The 22,240-nt window shown below is 44.1% G+C and overlaps 1 protein-coding gene across 3 annotated transcripts in view; it reads left to right on the forward strand.

Moving 5' to 3' along the window:
- ZFAND3 (zinc finger AN1-type containing 3) overlaps positions 1 to 22,240 on the forward strand; it is a 320,362-nt gene that overhangs the window by 287,082 nt on the left and 11,040 nt on the right. For all 3 annotated transcript variants that reach the window (XM_049715787.1, XM_033424363.2, XM_004267651.4), the window contains exon 5: positions 6,453 to 6,620. In XM_049715787.1, the coding sequence (XP_049571744.1) occupies positions 6,453 to 6,620 (168 nt within the window). The remainder of the gene's footprint in view (positions 1 to 6,452; positions 6,621 to 22,240) is intronic.

Below are 22,240 nucleotides of genomic sequence, written 5' to 3' on the forward strand. Positions count from 1 at the left end.
CAGTTTGAGAACACCTGACCTTTAAAATGGTTATCATCTAAGACGTGGCATCCTAGGAGTATTTCAAACTAGATTCATCTTTGTATTACATATCAAATGAAAATGAAGGCATTTTCCACAAAATTTTAATAATCGGCCTCTTCCAAAGAGTTGAACTTCTTTCTCTGTGTGACAGCTTTTTTTTTTTTGCGGTACGCGGGCCCCTCACTGCTGTGGCCTCCCCCGTTGTGGAGCACAGGCTCCAGACACACAGGCCCAGCGGCCACGGCCCACGGGCGCAGCCGCTCCACGGCATGCGGGATCCTCCCGGACCGGGTCACGAACCCGCGTCCCCTACCACTGCGCCACCAGGGAAGCCCTGTGTAACAGCTTTTTAACAGGTGTGATATTCCAAAATAGTTGTGGGACCATTAGGAAAATAAGAAAGAAGGGGGAAATTCCAGCCAAATAAAGTGGAAGCAAAATTTTAATGGATAATGAGGGAGTTTTCTCTCTTGAAGTCTTTTATGACATACAGAGTAAGAAGCCAGAGAGGATGAATCTAATCCCTGCACACACTGAAAGGATGCCTGAGGAGAAAGAGAGAGAGAAAGTACCTATAAAACAGATTTTCTTTTTTAAGTGTCTTTTATCAGTTTTTCCAGTGAGAGTGTGGTGTTTTTCATGGACAGAGGTTTTAGCAGCTTAAGCTTCTTTTATTTTTTATTTTTGGCTGCATTGGGTCTTCGTTGCTGTGTACGGGCTTTCTCTAGTTGTGGCGAGCGGGGGCTACTCTTTGTTGTGGTGCGCGGGCTTCTCATTGCGGTGGCTTCTCTTGTTGCGCAGCACGAGCTGTAGGCACGCAGGCTTCAGTAATTGTGTCACGTGGGCTCAGTAGTTGTGGCTTGCAGGATCAGTAGTTGTGGCACATGGGCTTAGTTGCTCTGCGGCATGTGGGATCTTCCCGGACCAGGGATCAAATCCATGTCCCCTGTGTTGGCAGGCGGATTCTTAACCACTGCACCACCAGGGAAGCCCTTAAGCTTCTTATAAATGGTCGAAGGAGAGACCGCAGTGGTGTGTGAGGGTTCATTAATTATTGCTCTTACTGATGTTTGCACAGACGGTTGGGATCATAAATGTCAGTCTGTCAAGAGACTGTGATAGGTTCTAAAAGAACTGATTGAGTACCTCAAAAGCTGAGATTAAACAGATTCATCTTTCTTAGAAGTGAGGGAAGGTATGGGTGAAGTGAATAGAAGAAGCTTCCTTCTCTTTGTTGCCACTTTGCTATTTCAACTCTCCTGTTCAAAACCATGAGTGTTGGCTTGTGCAGAGGGTCAGGAGCCTGCCTGAGGTGTCAGAGGGACATGGTCATGGTTAGCAGTCTCAGTTGTGTGCAGGCTGCCAGCTGCACAGCGCTGGAGATTCAGAGAGATTGGGATTCAACTCTTGACAGGGCTGACACAATTTATTTGGAAATTTTCAGGAGAGAACATGAGTTATAAAGACAAGAACAGTGACAGTAAGGAACAAATGTGAATTTCTGTCAGAGATAAAACAGAATTTTAAAAGAAGTAGGTCTGTTGTCGTCTCCAGTCAAGTTTTCCAGTTAAACTGTGTTCCTAAATTGAAAGTCTTACCACTACTTCTCTGCTATTGGCTAGGAAAGTACAATTAGAAGACTTTCTCTCTTCAGAGGATTATATATTTTAAAAATCACTGTACTTATTTCTCTGTCACAAATAAAGCAATGGTTACTTTAAATCTAGGAAACTGAGAGATAAAATACTTTCTCTTAAGATTTTCCTTTCTCATTTAATCCCATTATGATTCTTGATCAGACTTTCCTTTGACTAGAAGGTCTGATGCGGTATCTTCCTCAGGCCGTTAAACGTAGGCAGAGGAAGAGGGGGACTGGTTGAATATCAAGAACTGTGAGCCTGGCATAGGCATGTGGGCAGCTCTTGTGTGGGTACATACAGACTAGATTATGTTCTCAAGAAAAAGCATACTGGAAAAAGGTGCTTTGTTGGCCCTTTATGAAGGACTTTAATTAGAAGTCACTCCTAACTCCTGGGGTGGGAACAGTTTCTAGCTTGCCGCTACACTCCTGCTGCTAATGAGCATGCTCCTTGCAAGGATGCGTTTCTTCTGACAGTTAAAGCTGCATGTGAGCTATTTCTGTTCATCTTTCTCTCTGCATTAAACCCTTACTAACCAAGTTCAGATTATGCAAGTAGATTGGTTGGTGTTTTCCATCATTGTTGAGGAGTTGAAAATGCTTCAGGGTAACAAGACCTATTTACTATCTGTGAGCAAAAAGTAAATAATCAAACTTTAATTTATTCAAATACGGACAGTAGATGAAGTTTCCTTTAGTGTTGACCATAATTGGATCTTTTCCTTCTGGTGGTCCTTTTAAAATTGCCATTAAATTTGTAATTGAACAGTTGAATTATTTAGTTCATTATTATGTAATTAAAATCCCTGTCCTGGACATCTGTTTCTCTTATTTAGGCAACTCCCCACATGGCACAGGTTTCATTAAGTAATTAGCAGAGGAGATGTAAATTTCTTATGCAGACATGATGATGATCCTGTAGACAGCTATTTATTTCATCAGCTTGTAATTAAAATACTAAGTTGACTTGTGAGGAAATGCCAAGGAATGGTTTGCTTCGCCAAGAAGTTACAGATAACACATAACTGGATGGCAGCATGTGGAAGGTGGTAAACAGTTTAGGGAGTTTTTTCCCCTCCCTCCTTGTGGTAGAGAGCACTAGAGGGCACAAGGATTCCTTTCCACTTAATAGACCATTGACTGAGTGAAGGATAAGTGGGCGTATTCCAGAATGCTAAAGTTACGAATCTCTTAATGGCTAGGAGCAGTTCCTTGATTCTGAAAAATAATACATTCTGGTAAACATTTCACCTGTCTTGGTTCAGACTCGTTGAGGACTGCTTCTCATGGCTCAGGCTTTCTATACATGGATGCCTTAGGTTTTGGACTTGCACAGATGCTGAGACATTGACTCTCAGAGGACTGACTAGGGCTGAGTGGTGTTCCTTTAGGATGGCCAGTGCAGTGCCGCCAGAAGCTGTTGGCAACATCAGAGACCTCCCTAAGGACCTACTGTTTCAGGAACATCCCATGCCTCCTGCCTTCCAGAACAAATAATGCAGTTGTCTTTATATATAGTGTGGAATGGATAAAGGAAAATTTCAGGATGAGACCATGCAGACCTATTCCTTAGTTTTATTATTATTGAGTGCTCATTGGTCAGACAAGGTGGAGAATTAGAAGAAAAGAGATCAGGCCTGGACAGGCCTCCTAATTTTGGGGCGTTCCATCAGCTGGGTTGTTTGGTGATGACCAGTGATGATTATATCAATATGAATTCTGTTTCTCAGTCTTAGGATCATATGTTAAAAAATATTGTCTTTGCATATCACTCTCTTGCTTGTTTGAAAATAGTTAGCAATGGATAACATTGACATACTGAAAGTAAATTGTCTTCTTGTAGCAGAGGCTTGCTTTAGAAATGGAAATAGGTGCTATGTAGGTAGACAGCACATTTGACAGTTTGGAGCAGATTCACTTGGGAAACAGCTTTGAATGTGAACATTGCATTTCCAGACACAAGCTCAGTTCTATGAGGTCGCAGTGCAAATAAAAGAGGGTCCGAGTGGTCCTCTTTTATATTTGAGGTGTGCTGGCCTCGTGTCAAGACCCTCTGGATTTTAACAATTTAATAATGCAAAGCCTTCAGCCACCTTCTTGTGTGAACCCTAATCTCTCTCCTCTCCCCACCTCACCCCCCAGGGTTGGGGGATAATTTCTTATGTGGATGCTCCAGATTTAGGACCTTGTCTCAGAACAAACACCATTTTTTTGTTTCGGTTTTTACTCTGGAATTTTCTCTTCTCATTACCCAATGGAAAAAAAAAATGTCAAAATAGGGTTATTAATACAAATAGTGCCCTTTCTGGTTTGTAAAAAAGGACCCCCTGGAGAACAGTGTGGCCCATACTAGGTGAATTTCTTTTGTCTTCCTGCCTTGTAATGATTTACATTTAGATTGTTGCTTGTTGCTCTTATAGGGGAAGGGGAGGGGCCTGGTGTGTCTGGCTGCCTCAGTCATCACACTGACTAGGTTTGGACAGCTTTGCTCAGCAGAGCTGGGAAATAGGCTGAACTTGCTTTCAATTGTTTTCATCAAAGGCCTTGTTTAGTTGGTTTGTATTGGGGGAAAATGTCATGGAGGCTGCAAGAACTAAATGAAATGAAAAATGAAGTTTACAATTGCTAAGAATGGTGCGTACCTTCTGAAAGTCAGTGCAAGGTGCGGTGGGCCAGAGGGCTGTGAGCAAACTGTTACCATTGTCACTGTCGGGGCCAGTGAGTGCTCGGGCGAAATGCAGCATCTTCTCCACGCAGAGGGAGGCTGGGAAGGGGATACAGACAGCCTTCCTTGAAATACAGCCGGACTTCCCTGGTGGTCCAGTGGTTGAGACTCCGTGCTTCCACTGCAGGGGGCGTGGTTCCGTTCGATCCCTGGTCGGGGAACTAAGATCCTCCATGCTTCGCAGTGCGGCCAAAAAAAAGAAAGAAAAACTGCCAACGGTCTACCGCTTCTCACTAGAGACACAGTAAATAGAAAATCAGGACTGCCTTAGGAGAAGATTTATTCATGTAAGAAATACTGAGTTGTAGGCATAGAGGGCACATTAGTGAACAAAGCTGGTGAAACTTCCTGCCCTCCAGGAGTTTACATTCTCCTGGAGGATAATGTCAAAAGATAAGTGCTGGGGAGGAATAAAAGGCAGGAAAAGGGAGGAAGGGAAGTGCTGCTGAAGGGGCAAGAGTGGTCTAGATAGGGTTTTCAGGGAAGAAGACCTCATTGAAAATGTAGCTTAAAAGACTTAAAAGAGGGGATTCCCTGTAGATCTGGGTGAAGAGTGTTCCAGACAAAGGGACCAGAAGGTGCAAAGGCCCTGAGTTAGGAGACAATCAGGAGGGTAGTGTGGGTGGAGCAGAGGGAGAGAGTAGCAGGGGATGAGGGGAGAGAGATGGGAGGAGGGCACATAAGAAAGGCAGGGCCTTCTGAGGGTCATAGGAAGTATCTGAACTTTTCATCCAAGAAAGGGAGCTATTAGAGGATTTTGAGCAGGATTGTGAAGTGATTCTAACTTGATTTTTAACAGGGTCGCTTGGCTGCTGTGTGGAGAATAGACTGTAGGACAAGGGGAAGGGCAGGGAGACCAGTAAGAAGCTACTGTATTAGGAGACTCTCTTCCAGAGGTGTTTTAGCACAAATCACTTTGGAACCTTGGCGAGAGGTGCATCGTCAGTATGTAGTGGCAGTAATTCCAAGAATACAGAGCCCCCCAAGTGCTGGCTCTTTTCTTTTCTTTGTGTTTTTTTTTTTTTTTTTGAAAGCAAGAGTTATTTACAGTCTGCCTGTGACATGAACTTTATTGCGTTTTACTTTTTTAAGATTATACAAAACACTTGTTGCACACTACATCTCCCTTCACCTGCTAATTTGGCACCAGCCCTAGGGTTGCAGTGCCAAGTGCTGCCTCTGTACCACCCCACTCTGGAGGCCATGGGACAGCTTATCTGTGAACAAGCAAGGACACTTGTTCACTCTGAATAAAGTTGGAATCATTTTCAGTATTAGAACCTGATTCTTGTGCGTTTAGTTGTGCATAGGAATAGAAATGTCTTTTTTTTTTTTTTGTGGTACATGGGCCTCTCACTGTTGTGGCCTCTCCCGTTGCGGAGCACAGGCTCCAGATGTGCAGGCTTAGCGGCCATGGCTCACGGGCCCAGCCGCTCCACGGCATGTGGGATCTTCCTGGACTGGGGCACAAACCCGTGTCCCCTGCATTGGCAGGCGGACTCTCAACCACTGCGCCACCAGGGAAGCCCTTAGAAATGTCTTTTTACTAGAAAAGATCATGGATCACCCATGAAACACTGACTTCAGGTATAGAATTGTGCTAAGCATGGTGACATACAGAAATAGTAGACACAGTCCCTTCTCTGGCGAAGTACAGTCTACTTAAGGACAAAGATCCAAGAAGAGATAAATAACCAATACAAGCAGTAAACAGCTAGGACCCAAAGAAGGGGCACAAAGAGAGGATCCCATTTCCAGCTCGAATGGTCTCCTTGTAGAGATGGATGTTTTTTAAAGACAGCACAGAACGGACGTTTGTTGAGCCACCCACCCTCCTCTCCTAGCTTGGGCCTGGCTTGTTAGAAGTCAGCTGTAAAGGTGCATGCTTGTCACAATTTGTGACGTAAACCAGGCCAGCTAGAAGAACTGGCTCTTGCTCATACTGATCCAGTTCCTGGAAAAGGGCAGTAGCCTGGTCAGAAGAATGCCTCGGCTGTACATTAATCAGTTGTGCTTGCCAGACCAAGCACTAACCCTGACCCCTAAATGTGTTGTTTTGCTCAGATTCACAGTCTGAGAATGAGGCTTCGCCAGTGAAACGGCCACGACTACTGGAGAATACTGAACGACCCGAGGAAACCAGCCGATCTAAACAGAAAAGCCGACGTCGGTGCTTCCAGTGCCAAACCAAACTGGAGCTGGTGCAGCAGGAACTGGGATCGTGCCGCTGCGGTAAGCGTCCCCCCAGTGGAGGACACAGCATGGTGGAGGCTGTGTCCTTGGCGCCCTGAGAGGCTGAGCTCCTTCATTCTTCTCCCGAGTACCTCCCTTCGAGCTATAGCTTTGGAGCTTGGGAAATCAGAGTAGAGGATTCTTATTTCTAAACACCCTTTATTTCCTCTCACACATACAGAAAAGGCAAAAACCTCCCCAACTATTCTTACACATATTTCATTAGAGTTGCATTGTCACTGCTTACTGCTCTCAGCTTCTCTCCACTGCATATTACTGTGGTTCCTTCTCATTGATGACTTATTTAGAAGTTAACCAAACCAGTGAAATTCTGAGATATGTGCCATAAAATTCAGATATTAGATTAATTTTGAATGAGCTTCTTACTATATATAATAAATGGAAGATTTCTCCCCCATATCCCTTTTAAATTAAAGTTTGATTAGAAAATTATTTTCTTTGAACCATAATTCATTGTCAGTTAACCCCTTGAAATAGCTTTAAAGTAACCTTTTCCTTCTGTATTATCCAGTGTAATACCAGCTCTTGGAATTTTTGGTGGGATGTACTTTTTAAAAACTTTATGCCTGCCCACAGTGGAACAAAACTTAGAACAATCCTTCCTCTCCCTTTGACCATATACATCGTGTCACATGGAAGCAAAATTGTGTAGCTGCATTATTTAGGCTGACTTACAGTTTTCCTGTCCCTGTTTTTATTTCTTGACTTTAGAGCATAATATTGTGAAATTGTTCTTTGGGACAGAGCTGTCATCAGGCACATTGGCTCTAGCCTCTGAGAGTCCTGTATCCTTTGTTCTTAGAAGTGAGCTTTTAGAAGCTTCCTTTTACCTCTGGGATGGCCATAGATATCCTGTAAGTACTGATGCTGGTAGTCAGGACTGGGTGGTTCTCCCAGCAGTTAGAAAGTTACAGCTGCTCAAAGCTCTTCATCTTCTGAAGAGATAGCCGTCGCTGCTCCTGTCCCTGAGTTATCTGCCCTGTTGGAAATGAGAAGGACAGGAGGGAGTTCCAGCCTCTCATGGAAACTGAGTTGGAACTCCTTTCCTGTCATGAGCAGAAATCTGTTTGTTACACAGTCTGGTGTGTGGTACTCAGCAGTATCAGAAACATATTTATATTCAACTGCAGAAATGGTGACTAGCATGTGGAGTCCAGGTATCACTGGACAAGTTTTTAGTCTTTAACCTGGCGTTTATTTATCCTATTAAATGCTTGTGTGAAAGTGTAAGGAGAGAGGTAGGATAAGACGTGGGTGCAGAGGCTGTCAGCAGAATTTTCAAACCTCACTTTTGTTCCTGCAATGTGATGTGGTCCAGGTGAGCCCAGAACCTTTTTCTTAGGCTGTGTCTTGATCAACCCTCCCAGGTAATGTAAAATTTTTAATGAGGTAGTGAAGGAATACTGTGGTTACCCAAGGAAACTTTGGGGTCTCATGGCTAACCAGCTTTGCCCTTAGTGGTTTGTCTGATCTTTTGTGGTCTGCAAATTATTGCTTTGGTCTTCACGTGGACCCCTGGGGGCTTCAGCAGTTCAGTCTGTTACCAGTGTTGTGTAGCTTCCCTGACCGTTTGCCTGTTGCTTTTGTAACACAGGCCTTTGGTGATTCCTAAATTAGAATCGTGGGATTTTCCTGTACCTTACATTCTTGTTTCCTTCTTGAAAGTAACTGAATTCTGGGTATTACACAGGATTTGCCCTAGTGGATCAAGCAGTTGATCCATCAAGTGTGCTGTCTCGCCTCTGGCAGTGGCTAATAACCTCCTCTCCTTGTCAGGCAAGCAGTGAGAATTCACAGTTTAGTGCTGAGAGATCCAGAGGTGTGGTAACCAAGTCTCCCAGTTTACCCTTCAGCTTTGATGCAAGCCACCTATTTCCTAAGGTCTTAAGCACCAAGCTGAAAATATCTAGAAATATATGTTGGATGACTTCATGTGCTCCTAAAGTGAAGCCAACTTGACTGACTCTGGTAAGTGCAGATTACTCTGCTGTGCTCTTCACCTCTCAGGCAGGAGGCTGGGTTTCTAAGTAAGTGCCTACTGGGTTTGCCATAGACGTGCATTCTCTTTAAATGATCTAACACGTGGTCCCTTGGCTTATGCCCAATTCTGAGGGTCGTCTTATAGAGAGATTTGATTTTTCTGCTGGAGAAGAGAGCCCTGAGCTTTCTGCAGTCCCTCCAGATGTAGCCTTCCTAGAGAGAGCTGGGAGTTCAATTGGGCCCACTGAGAGCATTATACTTATGTGCCCAGAAAAATGACTGAGTCAGCTGCCACATTTTAAAAGATGAAGGACAGTAATGGGAACACACACCTCTGGGACTGTCCCTGACAAATATCTCTTGTGTTCCTCCTGCCTGTCTGCTTGGATCTCTAGGAAAAGGTGAGTTGTACAGTTATTTCCTTGAGGCTGCATGGAGTGCTAGGGAGACGTTTAACTGCCCTGAAAGGTTTTGGAAGACGGGAAACACAGTAATTTACTACTGAAAGTGAAGATTCAGGAAGGCGGTTTGAACTCAAACAGAACACTTCTCCACTGCAGAAAATCTTTTTTTTTATATGTATTCACAATCTTTTTTTCCATTCCCCTTCCACTCTGTACAGGTTATTAACTGCTGACAAGAAATTCACATCTCATAAATAATGCTTAAGAGCCGTTGCTATATAAATTGAATGTGTTATGAATTGTGATGGGCCTTTTTGTAGCATTCGATGCCTAGAGCAGGAAGAACAGAGGATGTCATTTTCATTAATTTCTAATGAGGTGCCAATTAAAGACAGGGAAGCCGCTCCAAAGGGAAGAGTGGCCAAGCTCCCCTGAATCCTCCGCCTGGGGCTGTCATCCAAACACTGCCAGCAAGCCTTCTCTAAAAATTCCATTAAATCACAGTCTCATCGAGAGCACACAGACACATTCAGCTCCCCTTTGATCTTCAAAAGAGCAATTTGTAAGGCGAGTTCTGAGCCTTCTCACATAGGGAACAGCTAGAGGTGATAGGAATTGTTAATTGCCAAGACACTCCATGGGCTTTCAATAAGGAGGTGAGTTTTGAAGATGAATTCTCCTCTGCCTCGCTGTGACTAGATAACCTTTAAATCAACAATACCATAGTGACACCCTTTTCCTGTGAAATCTTTCTGGGTGCCAATCAGTAAAAGCATGTGGTGAGGCTGGGGTGATACCCTGCATCCTAGTGTATCTTCAGCAGTTTAACTTCTCAAGATGGAAAACAATTGCATAAACATGGATTTATTTGTTTCATTTTCTACTCAGTAGGCAAATTGATCAGCTTGTTGTCTTTACAGGGGTCTTGTCTCTCCAAAGGCCACCTGGAGGGTGTTCTGAAATCTGGCCATCCTCATCCAGTCTGGGCCACAGCACAGCCACGTGGATACTGTGTTTTCTAATCAGATCTTGCATGATGCATACTGCATGGCTTTTTAATCGCTATGCATTGCTTCCCAGAACCACAGAATTAATTTTTAAATACCAGTCTAAGAGCTTGCAAAAGTTATGGCATGTTTTCAGTTGACAGTGACTTACACTGTAAGATGATATGCTCCCTTTTGGGACAACAGTGCTTTTACTAACCTCTTGAGTAATCTGACTTCGTTTACTGCTTTCAAAATAAATTTTATATTCCCTTTAGAAACTCAGAGTGATGCTTTAGCTGGGACCTTTAGTTTGTCGACTTAAAGTGCCTCAGTGGTCCTTTCTGCCTTTTCATTCACTGTCAAGCTGAAGTCAGCTAGCATTTATTGAGATGTGATTTTTCATAAAGCATTTTGCTAGGTTTTGTGGGGAATATAGGAGGTAGAATACAGAATATAGGAGCTCATAGTTTAGGTCAGTGATTTCAGACTTAAGTGGGAATCAGAATTGCACAGAGGGCTGTTAAAACACAGTCTGCTGGGCCCACCCCCAGAGCTTCTGACTCAGTGGGCCTTTTTAACAGGTTCCCAGGTAATAACTGATGCTGCTGGTCTGAGGACCATGTTTTGAGAACCACTGTTCTAGGAGCTTCTCAATCTGGGAAGCCTCTAAAATATAGAATGTCTGGGCCTCACACTTAACAATTAAATCAGAAAAGGTTTCTGGGTATTGTTTTTTTTTACATTTTGGAAATTAAAAGTTTGTCCTGGACCATTTGAAAGTAAGTTGCAAACATTGTGACCCTTTATCCCTATAAACGTCAATGAATATTTCCTGAGAATAGTTATTTTATATAACCGCAGCAGTTATCAGCTTCAGTAAACTGATACTGATAAATACTTTCATCAGATCTCTTGTCCATATTCTAGGTTTGCTAGTTGATCCAATAATATACTTCATAAAAGCATTTTCCTCCCTTTAGTACAGAATCCAGTCCATGATCAAGTGTTGAATTTAGTTGTCATGTCTCTTTTAGACTCTTAAGCTGGAACATTTTCATTGCCTTTCTTTGTTTTTAATGTTGACATTTTGAAGGCTGCATTTCTCCACCCTCCTCTGCTTACCCTTCCCAACCCCCCACTTTTTTAAATAGAGCACTCCTTGTTTGGAGGTTGTCTGATGTTTCTTCATGATTAGATTCAGGTTATGTATTCCCAGCCAGAATGCTATGTGGGTGATGTTGTGTCCCCCTCAGGGTTCTTCATTGGGAGGCACGGATGTTTATCTGCATCTCATTATTGATGTTAATTTTGCTTCATTCACCCAGTCTAGGTGTTGCCTGATGTCTCTAAAAATAGTATTTTTGCCCTTGCAACTAGTAAGCAATCTGTGGGAAACACTTTGACTATATAAATGTCCTGATCATCATCAAAAAGGTCTCCTAGATTTAGCATCCATTGATGATTCTTGCCTGAACCAGTCTTTACTATGATGGTTGCAAAATGATGCTTTGCTAACTCCAGTCCTTCTCCTGCATTTACCATTTGCACGGAGCATTCTCCTCCCCCATTTATTTATCTCTTACTGGTTTGGACTCTGGGCTCTTGTATTTTTCAGTGGTTTATAATTCATTACTGTACTTAATTATTTTGTTGCTCAAATTGTCTCAGATTTGGCCGGTGGAAATTCCTTCAAGCTGAATTCTGTATTTTTGTGACATACCTCCTGTTTTTGTTTATTTTAAAAATTAATTAATTAATTAACTTTGGCTGCATTGGGTCTTTGTTGCTGTGCGCGGGCCCTCTCCAGTTGCAGGGAGCGGGGACCACTCCTCATTGCGGTGCGTGGGCTTCTCACTGCAATGGCTTCTCATGTTGCGGAACACAGGCCCTAGGCAGGCGGGCCTCAGCAGTTGTGGCACATGGGCCTAGCTGCTCCACGGCATGAGGGATCTTCCTGGGCCAGGGATCGAACCCGTGTCCTCTGCATTGGCAGGTGGATTCTTAACCACTGTGCCACCAGGGAAGTCCCTGCCTCCCGTTTTTTAAAAAGCATTTTCTTGTTCTGTGGCCTAACATGATGTGTTCTGGATGCATCTTGTACTTGCTTAGTCCTGGAATCAGCCACTTTTCCAAGATCCCTAAGCTGATTTAAATAGGCATTCAGAGTAGGAATTTGCTGGAAGGCAGGCACATGCATGAAATAAGTGGCATCCAGGGCAGCCTACCATAAGAGTTTTAATCAAGGTACAAGCCATATGTTATAGGAATATGGGGAGGGAGAGATTAATTCCAACTGGAAGACTCTGGACAGGCTTCCACAATAGGGGCATTAAAGGAAGGGTGGGACTTAGAAGTGCAGAAAGACAGGATGCTTGGACCAAGCTGGTGTTCTGCAGGTGACCTCTGTGCAGCCCGATGGAGCCTTGTGGTTGAGTGAGGAGAGACTGCTAGAAAAGGAGGGAAGGGATTCCAGATTCCAGGCTGTAGGGTTTGGACATTGGTTTGCAGTGAAAAGCTATCAGTGGTTTGAATGTGGTCAACACGATCTAATTTGACTTTTTTTTAAAAAAATTAAGCACACAGGAAAGCCCGGGAGGCTGTTGAATCTTCTTAGAGGAATGATCTAGGGAGAGTGTGAACTGATTCACAAAGTGGAAAGGAATGTGCACGTGTCACAGCCGTCCCCGTCCACTACAGGGGACTGACTGAGTGGTGAACAGATAGTGATATTCTGAGGTCGAGTGTGGGGCGAGAAGCTGTGGTGATTATGAAGCATGTAGGTGACGTGAAACTACCAGGCTGGTCCATTCCACCAGCATCAGAAACCACCACAAATAAGCCCACATCTAGGCCTTTATTTTAACTCTCTTCCAAGTGTGATTTAAAACTGTCAGGGACATTTGGCATTCTGTCCTATGTCTCAGAGAAAGCGAGGCTATATTTTCTTATAAAAGGCCTTATTCTGTGTACAGAGTTCTAGCCTGGATCTGTCAGAAAACCCTAGTATCCATGGAAACACCTGAGATCCTTTATCATGAACAAATTGGTTTGGTCAGTTAGGTGTTATCATTACTGCCGTTGAGTATCGAGTCCATGCTCTGCAGTGTGTTGTATAGAGTGTGGTGACCAAGATCCCAGCCCTTTAGGAGCTCCTGTTGTTTTATGCTGAGTCTGGCAGTGAAAGGCTAAAGTTTTTCCAGCACTTCTGAGACAGCAGCTGGGTGTTATGTTACCTTACGGCTCAAGAGAAGGAGGTGCCTGCCCACCCTCCCAAAAGCAAAAACAAAAACAACGGCAGCAACAGAAAACCTTTGATGGGCGTTACTGTATATATGAGAGCTAAGAGTAATTGAAAGTCTTGAGGCAAATTGAGAAAATTTTCTCCCTTTGCTACTCTCTTCCTTTCACTCTCACTGTACTTTCACCTAAACAAGAGTATGCTTATTTGTAGTCCCCATTTAATCTTTAATGTGTAAGAGTTCTGGTCTAAAACCAAACAGATTAGTCCCTCTGCTGCTCCTCTAAATTGCAAGTTGAGGTGTTAGAGCAAAACAAATCAAACCTTTACTGAACACTAGCTCCACATATTTGGCCCATTAGTTTACCACGTCCCAGAGAGCCAAGCTACCATATGTCCTTTAACAAGGCTGTAGAGAGATATTAGAAACATTAAGAGCTCCCCTCCCCAGCAAAGGAGCATCAAAGACCAAGCTTTTAAAATACAAAATGTGCAGAGCACATTTACTGATGCCTGTGTTACTTCCCCACTCATACCCTACCGACAGGCAAACCAGCAGACCCTTGTCCCATGAAGTGAATATTTTCCATCTGGATAGCAAATTTGCAACTATTTCTATAGTCTAGTCTTGGCAATAACAACACAATAATAATTTAATCAAAACTATTTGGATAGGGCTTCCCTGGTGGCGCAGTGGTTGAGAGTCCGCCTGCCGATGCAGGGGACACGGGTTCGTGCCCCGGTCTGGGAAGATCCCATGTGCTGCGGAGCGGCTGGGCCTGTGAGCCATGGCCGCTGAGCCTGTGCGTCTGGAGCCTGTGCTCTGCAACGGGAGAGGACACAACAGTGAGAGGTCCGCGTGCCACAAAAAAAAAAAAAAAAACAAAACACCACCACCACCAACAAAAACTACTTGGATAGATTACCCTGTTTTAGGATATTTCTTTATGGAGAGAAAAAAATGGCTTATTGTAAAAGGAAATGAATTTTTTAAATTCTAAGAGTAGATAATTTTAGTTAGTTCTTTGCCTAGCAAGGTGTGTGTTATATGTGTGTGTTTTTTGGATTTTTTGATATATAATTTACATACCATAAAATTCACCTGTTTCATATAGTTCAGTGAGTTTTAGTAACTTTAAGTTGTACAGCCCTTACCAAATTCAAATTTTAGAATATTTCCATTACCCCAAAAAGTTCCCACGTGTCTCATTTTCAGTCAGTCACTACACTCTCCTACCCTAGCCCCAGGCAACCACTGATCTGCCTCTGTTGGTATAATTTTGCCTTTTCTAGAATTTTAGCATCAGTGGATTCAAACAGTATATATATACAGTCTTGTGTGTCCACATAGTATGTTGTTTTTGAGATTCGTCCATGTTGTTACATATCAGTAGTTCATTCCTCTTTAATGTTGAGTATTATTTCATTGTATGGATAATCACATTTGTTTATCCATTTACCATTTGACATACGTTTGGGTTGTTGCCAGTTTGGGGATATTATGAGTAGAGCTGCTATAAACATTCATGCAGAAGTCTTTGTATGGACATATGTTGTACCTTCTTGGGTAAATACATAGAGGTAGAATTGCCAGGTTGAATGGTCATTTCCTAAGAAAATCCCATCAGCAGTGTATTAGGGTTCCAATTTCTCCATGATTGGCCAACATTTAATATTGTCATTCTTCTTAACTTTAGCTATTCTAGTGGTTGTGTGGTGCCATCTCACTGTCGTATGTTAACTCATTTCTCTAATGACCAGTGACGTTAAGCATCTTTTTCATATGCCTTTTGGCCACTCATATATCTTCTTTTCTGAAGAGTCTGTTTATACTTCAGATATCTTGCCCATTTTAAAAAGATTTACAGAATTGCCATTTTAACAATATTCCAACCTATGAGTATGATATGTCTCTCCTCTTATTAAGTCTTCTTTAATTTCATAGCAGTGTTTTATATTTTTCAGTTTCCATTCTTTGTTAAATTTATTCATAACTATTTTAGTTTTTTGATGCTACTGTAAATAGAATTTAAAAATTTTATTTTCAGATTGTTCTTTGCTGCCACTTTGAAGTGCAGCCGGTTTTTGTATATGATCTTTTATCTTACTAAAGATAAAAAGTAAATTTATCTTACTAAAGATAAATTTAGCAACCTTACTAAATTCACTAGATTCCCTTCGGGTTTTCTGTATCCATGATCATGCCATCTGCAAATGAGGGCAGTTTTACCCCTTTCCAATCTGTATGCCTGTTACTTCTGTTTCTTGTGTTATTGCACTGGCTAGGACCTGTCGCATGATGTTGAATAGACGTGTTGAGAATGAACTTCCTTGCCTTTTCTTTGATCTTACATAGAAAGCATTCAGTTTTTTACCATTTATGTCTGATTTAGCTGTAGCTTTTGCATAGCTGTTCTCCATCCTGACAAAGTTTAATAGTTGTTACCTGTGGAATACATTGTAGGAAAACATAGGAAATGTTCAAATACATTCTCCCAAAACAGCTGATACAACTCATGGTGAGCTACGATGTGACCTAAAAAAGGTGAACAAAGGCGTGTTTTAAAGACTTCTCCTGTCCCATGCTTACAGTTGAAACACATGCCCTTTGTTCAGAGTCCTAACGTGTCTGTCCAGCCATAGTGGGGAAAGCCTGTGACCTGAGGGCACTCCTCTTTTTTCAAAACCAAAATCGTAACAGATTTATAACCCAAGATGCCGTTCTGGGTTATTCTCACTTGAGATAATGAAAGCAAACCACACTGAGAAATGCTTTGTTTGAATTAAATGCTTTTATTACTGCAATACAAAATCACAAAAAAATTGTGGGTAGATGGGTAATAGAATCACGTACCACCAAGATGAGAGGAAGCCTTAGCAGTCATTTAGTCCAACGCCCCCTCCCCCATTTTTTTGTTTGCTTGTTGTAAACGAGGAAACTAAGGCCAGAAAAGTTGCCACTAGCCTCGTATCACACCTGTGTGCTAAATGTTGTTATTTCACGCAGGCTTTGATCTGAAACTCAAGGACTGCTGAAGAGTTTCTGACCAACATAACTGCTCACAGCAGAGCCCACTCTCCCTCCCTTCAGCATAGCTTTCAGCCCCCACTGACTACAGCTTCTTGTCACATATTCTTGGCCATCCCTGGGGGACTTCTGTTCTTATCTCCTCTGAAGTACCCAGAAGATTTCTTGGTCTTTCCTCCAGATTAATACACCTGACTCTCTTAACCTCCTCTTAGTTCAGCCTCCAGAACCTTGTTCAGGACTTGGGACTCTTATATGGACCCTTCACAGCAAAATGTCACCAAATTAGACCAGTTGTGGTAAAAATAGTATTTAGTCAAAATAACAGGGTTAAAATATTATTTCTTTCAGAATTGATATCAGATTGTTCACAAAGGTGTTGCTAAAGAAATGTCCTTTCTTGTGCCTTTTATGTGTGTAGTTAAAACTAATTTGTGTTTAGTACATTGTATGCAGATATCTGCTAGTAAACACTCTCTGTCATCATACTATATTCTTATGTGACTCCCTCTTGAGTAGAACTTTTTTTTTTTTTTTGAGGTACGCGGGCCTCTCACTGTTGTGGCCTCTCCCGTTGCGGAGCACAGGCTCCAGACGCACAGGCTCAGCGGCCATGGCTCACGGGCCCAGCCGCTCCGCAACATGTGGGATCTTCCCGGACCGGGGCACGAACCCGTGTCCCCTGCATCGGCAGGCGGACTCTCAACCACTGCGCCACCAGGGAAGCCCTTGAGTAGAACTTCTTAAAAAGTGCGGGCCTCAGACCAGCACTTCAGAGTCCCTGAGTAGGTGGGGATGCGTCTTTGGAAAGCAAAAATGCAGTTGCTCAGGCAGTTCTAATATACCCCAAAGTTTGATACACTGCCTATACACTTAATAGCTCATTTCTTCATAGGAAATGTAAAGGTAATTTAAGACAAAATAGTTACTAGAAATTTCCAATGAGGTCATGCACGTCAGAGGTTTTATGTCAGATCTAGGCAACTCCATTCTCTTTCAATCAGAGATTTACATCTTCTGAGTGTTTTAACACATGCCTTCCTCCACTGGTCTCCTCTCTCCTGCTAGATTCTAAAATACTCAGAGAGCAGGACCATGTGTTGTTCTGTAGCTTCCCACTGCCCCTGTTAGAGTTATGTGGCCTATAGTAGGTACCCCATCTGTTATTATTTCTTGTAATAACATACAAGAAAAAATTAGAAGTCAATGAAATGTGGTGTTCTGGTGAGCCTGCTGGTTTTCTTTAGGGGAACGTCCTTTTGTGGTAGTGTTTGAAGGCAGGCCTAAGCAGGTGAATGGGAGAATGTCTGGCCCAGTCTCCATGGAAATTCTTCTTTTTTAAAAAAAAAATTATTTTATTTATTTATTTATGGCTGTGTTGGGTCTTCGTTTCTGCGCGTGGGCTTTCTCTAGTTGCGGTGAGCAGGGGCCACTCTTCATCGCGGTGCGCAGGCTTCTCATTGTCGTGGCCTCTCCTGGTGTGGAGCACGGGCTTTAGACGCGCAGGCTCAGTAGTTGTGACGCACAGGCTTAGTTGTTCCGCGGCATATGGGATCTTCCCGGACCAGGCCTCGAACCCGTGTCCCCTGCATTGGCAGGCAGACTCCCAATCTGCGCCACCAGGGAAGCCCTCCATGGAAATTCTTGATGCTGGCGTACATGTACAACCTGAGGGTTTCCCAATGGAATAATTGACTTAAGGAATAAGGTTTGGAGAGAAAACCTTAGCATTATTTATTTTTACATACTTTTATCTGCCTTGAATTTTTATTGGTAGAGGGGGAAATATCAGGCGAGACAGGTATGTTATAAGAGCAGCATTGCTTGCTTGGTCTGATTAAAATTATTTGATATGCTTTTGGTTTAATTAAATACTCAACTTTGGGGATGGGTGTATTTGCCTAAATAAAACTGGTGATTCATCTTGCACATGAATAAGATGGGCTCTTTGGGGCTCACAGAAACTACAGGTCACAGACCTACTGTGTATAACCACACCAGTCTCTCACTCCTGCCTAGCAAACCTATCACTCTCTGACACAGAGTCCAAGCACTTAAGGGACTTAGAAGTTATCCATCTGGCGCCAGTCCAACTCCCTGAACTAATGCTGCAGAAACTACATCAGCATTGCCCTGCCCTGGCAGGTAATCCAGCCACCATGTACATCTCCAGCCTGGAGGGAGTGAGGCCTGTCTTGTTGCAGGCAGCTTAGACTGACTAGGTGCTTCCTCCGTTGAACTAAAACCAGCCTCCGTACATGACATGTCCTCATTCCTCCTCACTCTGCCCTCTGGAGAGACCTGTCACAAATCATCTTCCTCTCCTGCAAGGCTTCTCTTCAGATATTTGAACACAGTGGCTTTGGCTTTCCAGCACCCCAGTCCCTTCCAGTAGCAAGTTCATTCACGGGGACTGAAGAATAGTGTGGGGACATCAAGGGCAGGGTGGGGTACAGGAATGCCAGACTGGGCTCAGTGCTTGTCTCCATAGTTTTCCTCATCAGAGGCCGTCACAAAATATGAGAGTCTTTTTAATAAAACCTTTCACCTGCTGATCTCCTTGTGGGACTGCTCAAAAGTCTTCTGTGGAGTCCATGGTTGGCCTCTGTTGCTGTAGTTCTCAGAACACACTGAAATTGACTGCATGTCTGTACTTCCTCCCAGACCATAAGCACTGGAGGACAGGGACCATATTGTGTTCTTTAGTAGCTCTCTGCCCTGCTATATAGTACCTGGTGTGCAGTGTTGCCTGAATGAGTGAATGGATGAACCCTGTACCACTGCAGTTGTGATCCTCTGGGTGAAGGAAGAACAGCTTTAGGGCTTCTCTGGTGGCGCAATGGTTAAGAATCCACCTGCCACTGCAGGGGACAAGGGTTTGAGCCCTGGTCTGGGAAGATCCCACGTGCCTCAGAGCAACTAAGCCCATGTGCCACAACTACTGAGCCTGCACTCTAGAGCCCGCGAGCCACAACTACTGAGCCCACGTGCTGCAACTACTGAAGCCCACGCGCCTAGAGCCTGTGCTCCGCAACAACAGAAGCCACTGCAAAGAGAAGCCCGCACACTGCAACGAAGAGTAGCCCCCGCTCACCGCAAGTAGAGAAAGCCTGCGCGCAGCAACGAAGACCCAACGCAGCCAAAAAATAAATAAATAAAATACATTCATAAGAAACAAAAACAATAATCTTTGAAGAACAGCTTTATTGAGCACCAGCTATGTGCTGGATGCCTGCAACTGTGTTATATCATTTGACTCTTACAAAAGCATGGTTGGACAGATGGTACTCCCTTTTTACAGAGGTGAAACTCAAGCTTTGAAGTTAAGTAACTCAGAAATATTAGGGAGCACTTGAACCCAGGTCCGTTGAGCTGCCAGAATCTCACCACTTTTTCATGTTCCCACACTGGCCCATGGGGTGCCCTGAACAGTGAGGGTATGACTGCAGCATGAGTTGTCTCTATTTTCAGCTGTATAGTTCTTAGCAGTTCCTTGAGCACTTCCCCATCTCAAGGAAACATTCATTGGTAACAATTTATGCGACCTCCTGTCTGGGAACCACTGTTCCATGTGACACTTGTTGCTCCATCTAGATGTGATGCTTCTGGAGGACAGGGTCCATGGCATTGCCCCTTTTTTGTCCCCCACTGCGCCTGGATAATGAGAGACACAGTGGCACTTAATTCTCATTGACGTGTTTGTTCCATTTTCTCCTGAGTGCGAATTCATGTCCTCATTTTCCTTGAAAACTTACCTCCTCCAGGATACCTTATGCAGTTGACCTCTCCTCAGTGCCCCCGATTTATTACACATAGCTGGATTGTATTGATTTTATTTGCAGTTGACTTCTTGCTTTGCTTCTTGTGTCCTTCAGCATTTTCTTCTCTGTGCGTCTCCAGCTGTCTTAAAAGCCGGGAACTAGTGACTTCTTTTTTCCCCTTCTCCTCCACCCAGCCCCTAGAATAGAGCTCTGTAAACAGTGCACAGATGACCAATAAATACTCTTGACTCCTTGAGTCTGATAGCTTCTTTCCCTTCCTGGACTGACAGCCCAACACTGGAGCTTGAATCCTTTATTTATTAGGTGAGATTTCTATAGGACCTTTCCTGTGAAGAGATCAATATCAGTGAAGTTTGTTTTTGCTTCTGGAAAGTGCTTTTAGCTAAGCAGACTGAGGTTCTGACAAGATCACATGATAGTCCTTACTCCTCACCTCTTGGCCCCTGAAGATGCAGACTCCAGGAAAAGCCTTGCCGCTTCAAGTTTTGCTGCTTTGTTGTCGGAAATGAGCCTGAATAAGACTGTGGCAGATAGCAGCACAGCTCTGCAGTGTTGGTTGACTTTGTAGCCAGCGTTACCAAAAGAGAACTTGCATTTGGGGGGCGGGGTGCTGCTGTCTTCTGGAAGGCAGATATGGAGAAGGCCGCCCACTAGCCAGAGCCCCAGGCACAGTGGTGGAGGGTTGTTGGCTCTCACACAGTGCCTGGTGTTGCTAGAACTGTTCAGCCTCTGAGACTCCAAGTCACCCTGCCAGGCGGCTGGGTCCCTGGGAGGGACCCACGAAGGGCATGAGACCCAGAGACTGAAAAGAAACAAGTGCTGGTGAGGCAGGGAGGAAGTGCTGAGAGCTGGTGCTCTCCTAGCTGGTGGGAGAGGAGCTGTCACGCTGCAGATGTGGGTGGTCAAGACTGACCGTGAGATATTGGAGCAGAGTTCAGAGGCCACAAACTGAAAAGGGTAAGTGAGTCCGCCCTATAATTTATTGGAGAAGTGCCTAAAGTAATTGGATCAGCTGGCTTGTCTAGGAAATTTCTCACCTTTCCACGTCTCCTTATTTGTTAAGATGTTATTCCCATCCCTGTTCGGAGTTAGGCAGAACCCAGTAGGGAATGAAGGCATTTACTGCAGGCTTAGCATAGAGGTGAGGGCAGCAGCATATAGAGGCTGCTTGGTGTGGGTACTCAACATCACCAAACTTGACCCGCCCTTGAGCCTGCAGTCCAGAAACTACCCTCTGCTGTCAGATCAGGAGTTAAGGCAACCATAGTTACTGAGGCACAAAAAAGAAAAGGGAAGAGAGCAGAAGTTGAGGTGTGGTGGTGTTGGAGAATCCCGGCATTGACTCATGGGGTAGTGTGAGCTTGGGAGGGGCCGCTGCTTATTTCCTCCTGTGATTTGAAAGGTGTTCTCTTTCTCTGTTGTCCCCTGTGGAGTTGAGAGTTTGGGCCACCGAACTGTCTAGTTTATTTTCTACCCCAGTGCCTGGGACATGGTTGGACAGAGGGGACGACAAGAAGTGCCCCTCTTTGCTTTGGGTACCTCACCAACTGCTGTACATGTAAAATGTACAGTTCCTGGTGGATACCTGGGAGACAGGTGACCCTGGCCTGTGGGGACCTCCCCCAGTGGCTCTCTTCCGCAGCAGGCAGCCAGGCCTGCTGTAGTTATTCCAATGAGTCCTCCAGAAAAGTGCTCCGGGGCTGCGGGGGAGCTGGGGGAAGTGTTCATGCAGGTGTCAGATGATTTTCTCTAGCCAAATTTTCTGTTAGGTATTGGTCAAGACACTGCTTGTAATGCAGGAGATGGGTTGTTCTTACGCCGTAGAGTGGGAGGTGGCAGGTGGTGGCTGTGGCCGTTGAAGACATTTGCTGTGGGTCAAGGAGGCTTAACTAGTGACAGCCCATTTGCTCCTCAGGGAGCTCAGGAGCGGGCCTCTTCCTCCCTGGATCGTCGTGAGGACGCCCGCTGTGCAGCAACAGGCTGTTGCTGTCCAGTGAGACAGAAGCTCCGAGTCAGCACGTGATGGAGTCTGTGCATCCTTGTGATTAATACCTATGATGACATGTGTTCTTCAGAGCTGTGCACCTCGGTTACAGATTGACCAGGAGGGGGAAAGTTCCAGACACACAGATTACAGGGCCAGCTTTGTGTTAATTCTCTTGCATCAATTAAATTGCT

Source organism: Orcinus orca, chromosome 10, assembly GCF_937001465.1.
Source record: "Orcinus orca chromosome 10, mOrcOrc1.1, whole genome shotgun sequence".
NCBI lineage: Eukaryota > Metazoa > Chordata > Mammalia > Artiodactyla > Delphinidae > Orcinus > Orcinus orca.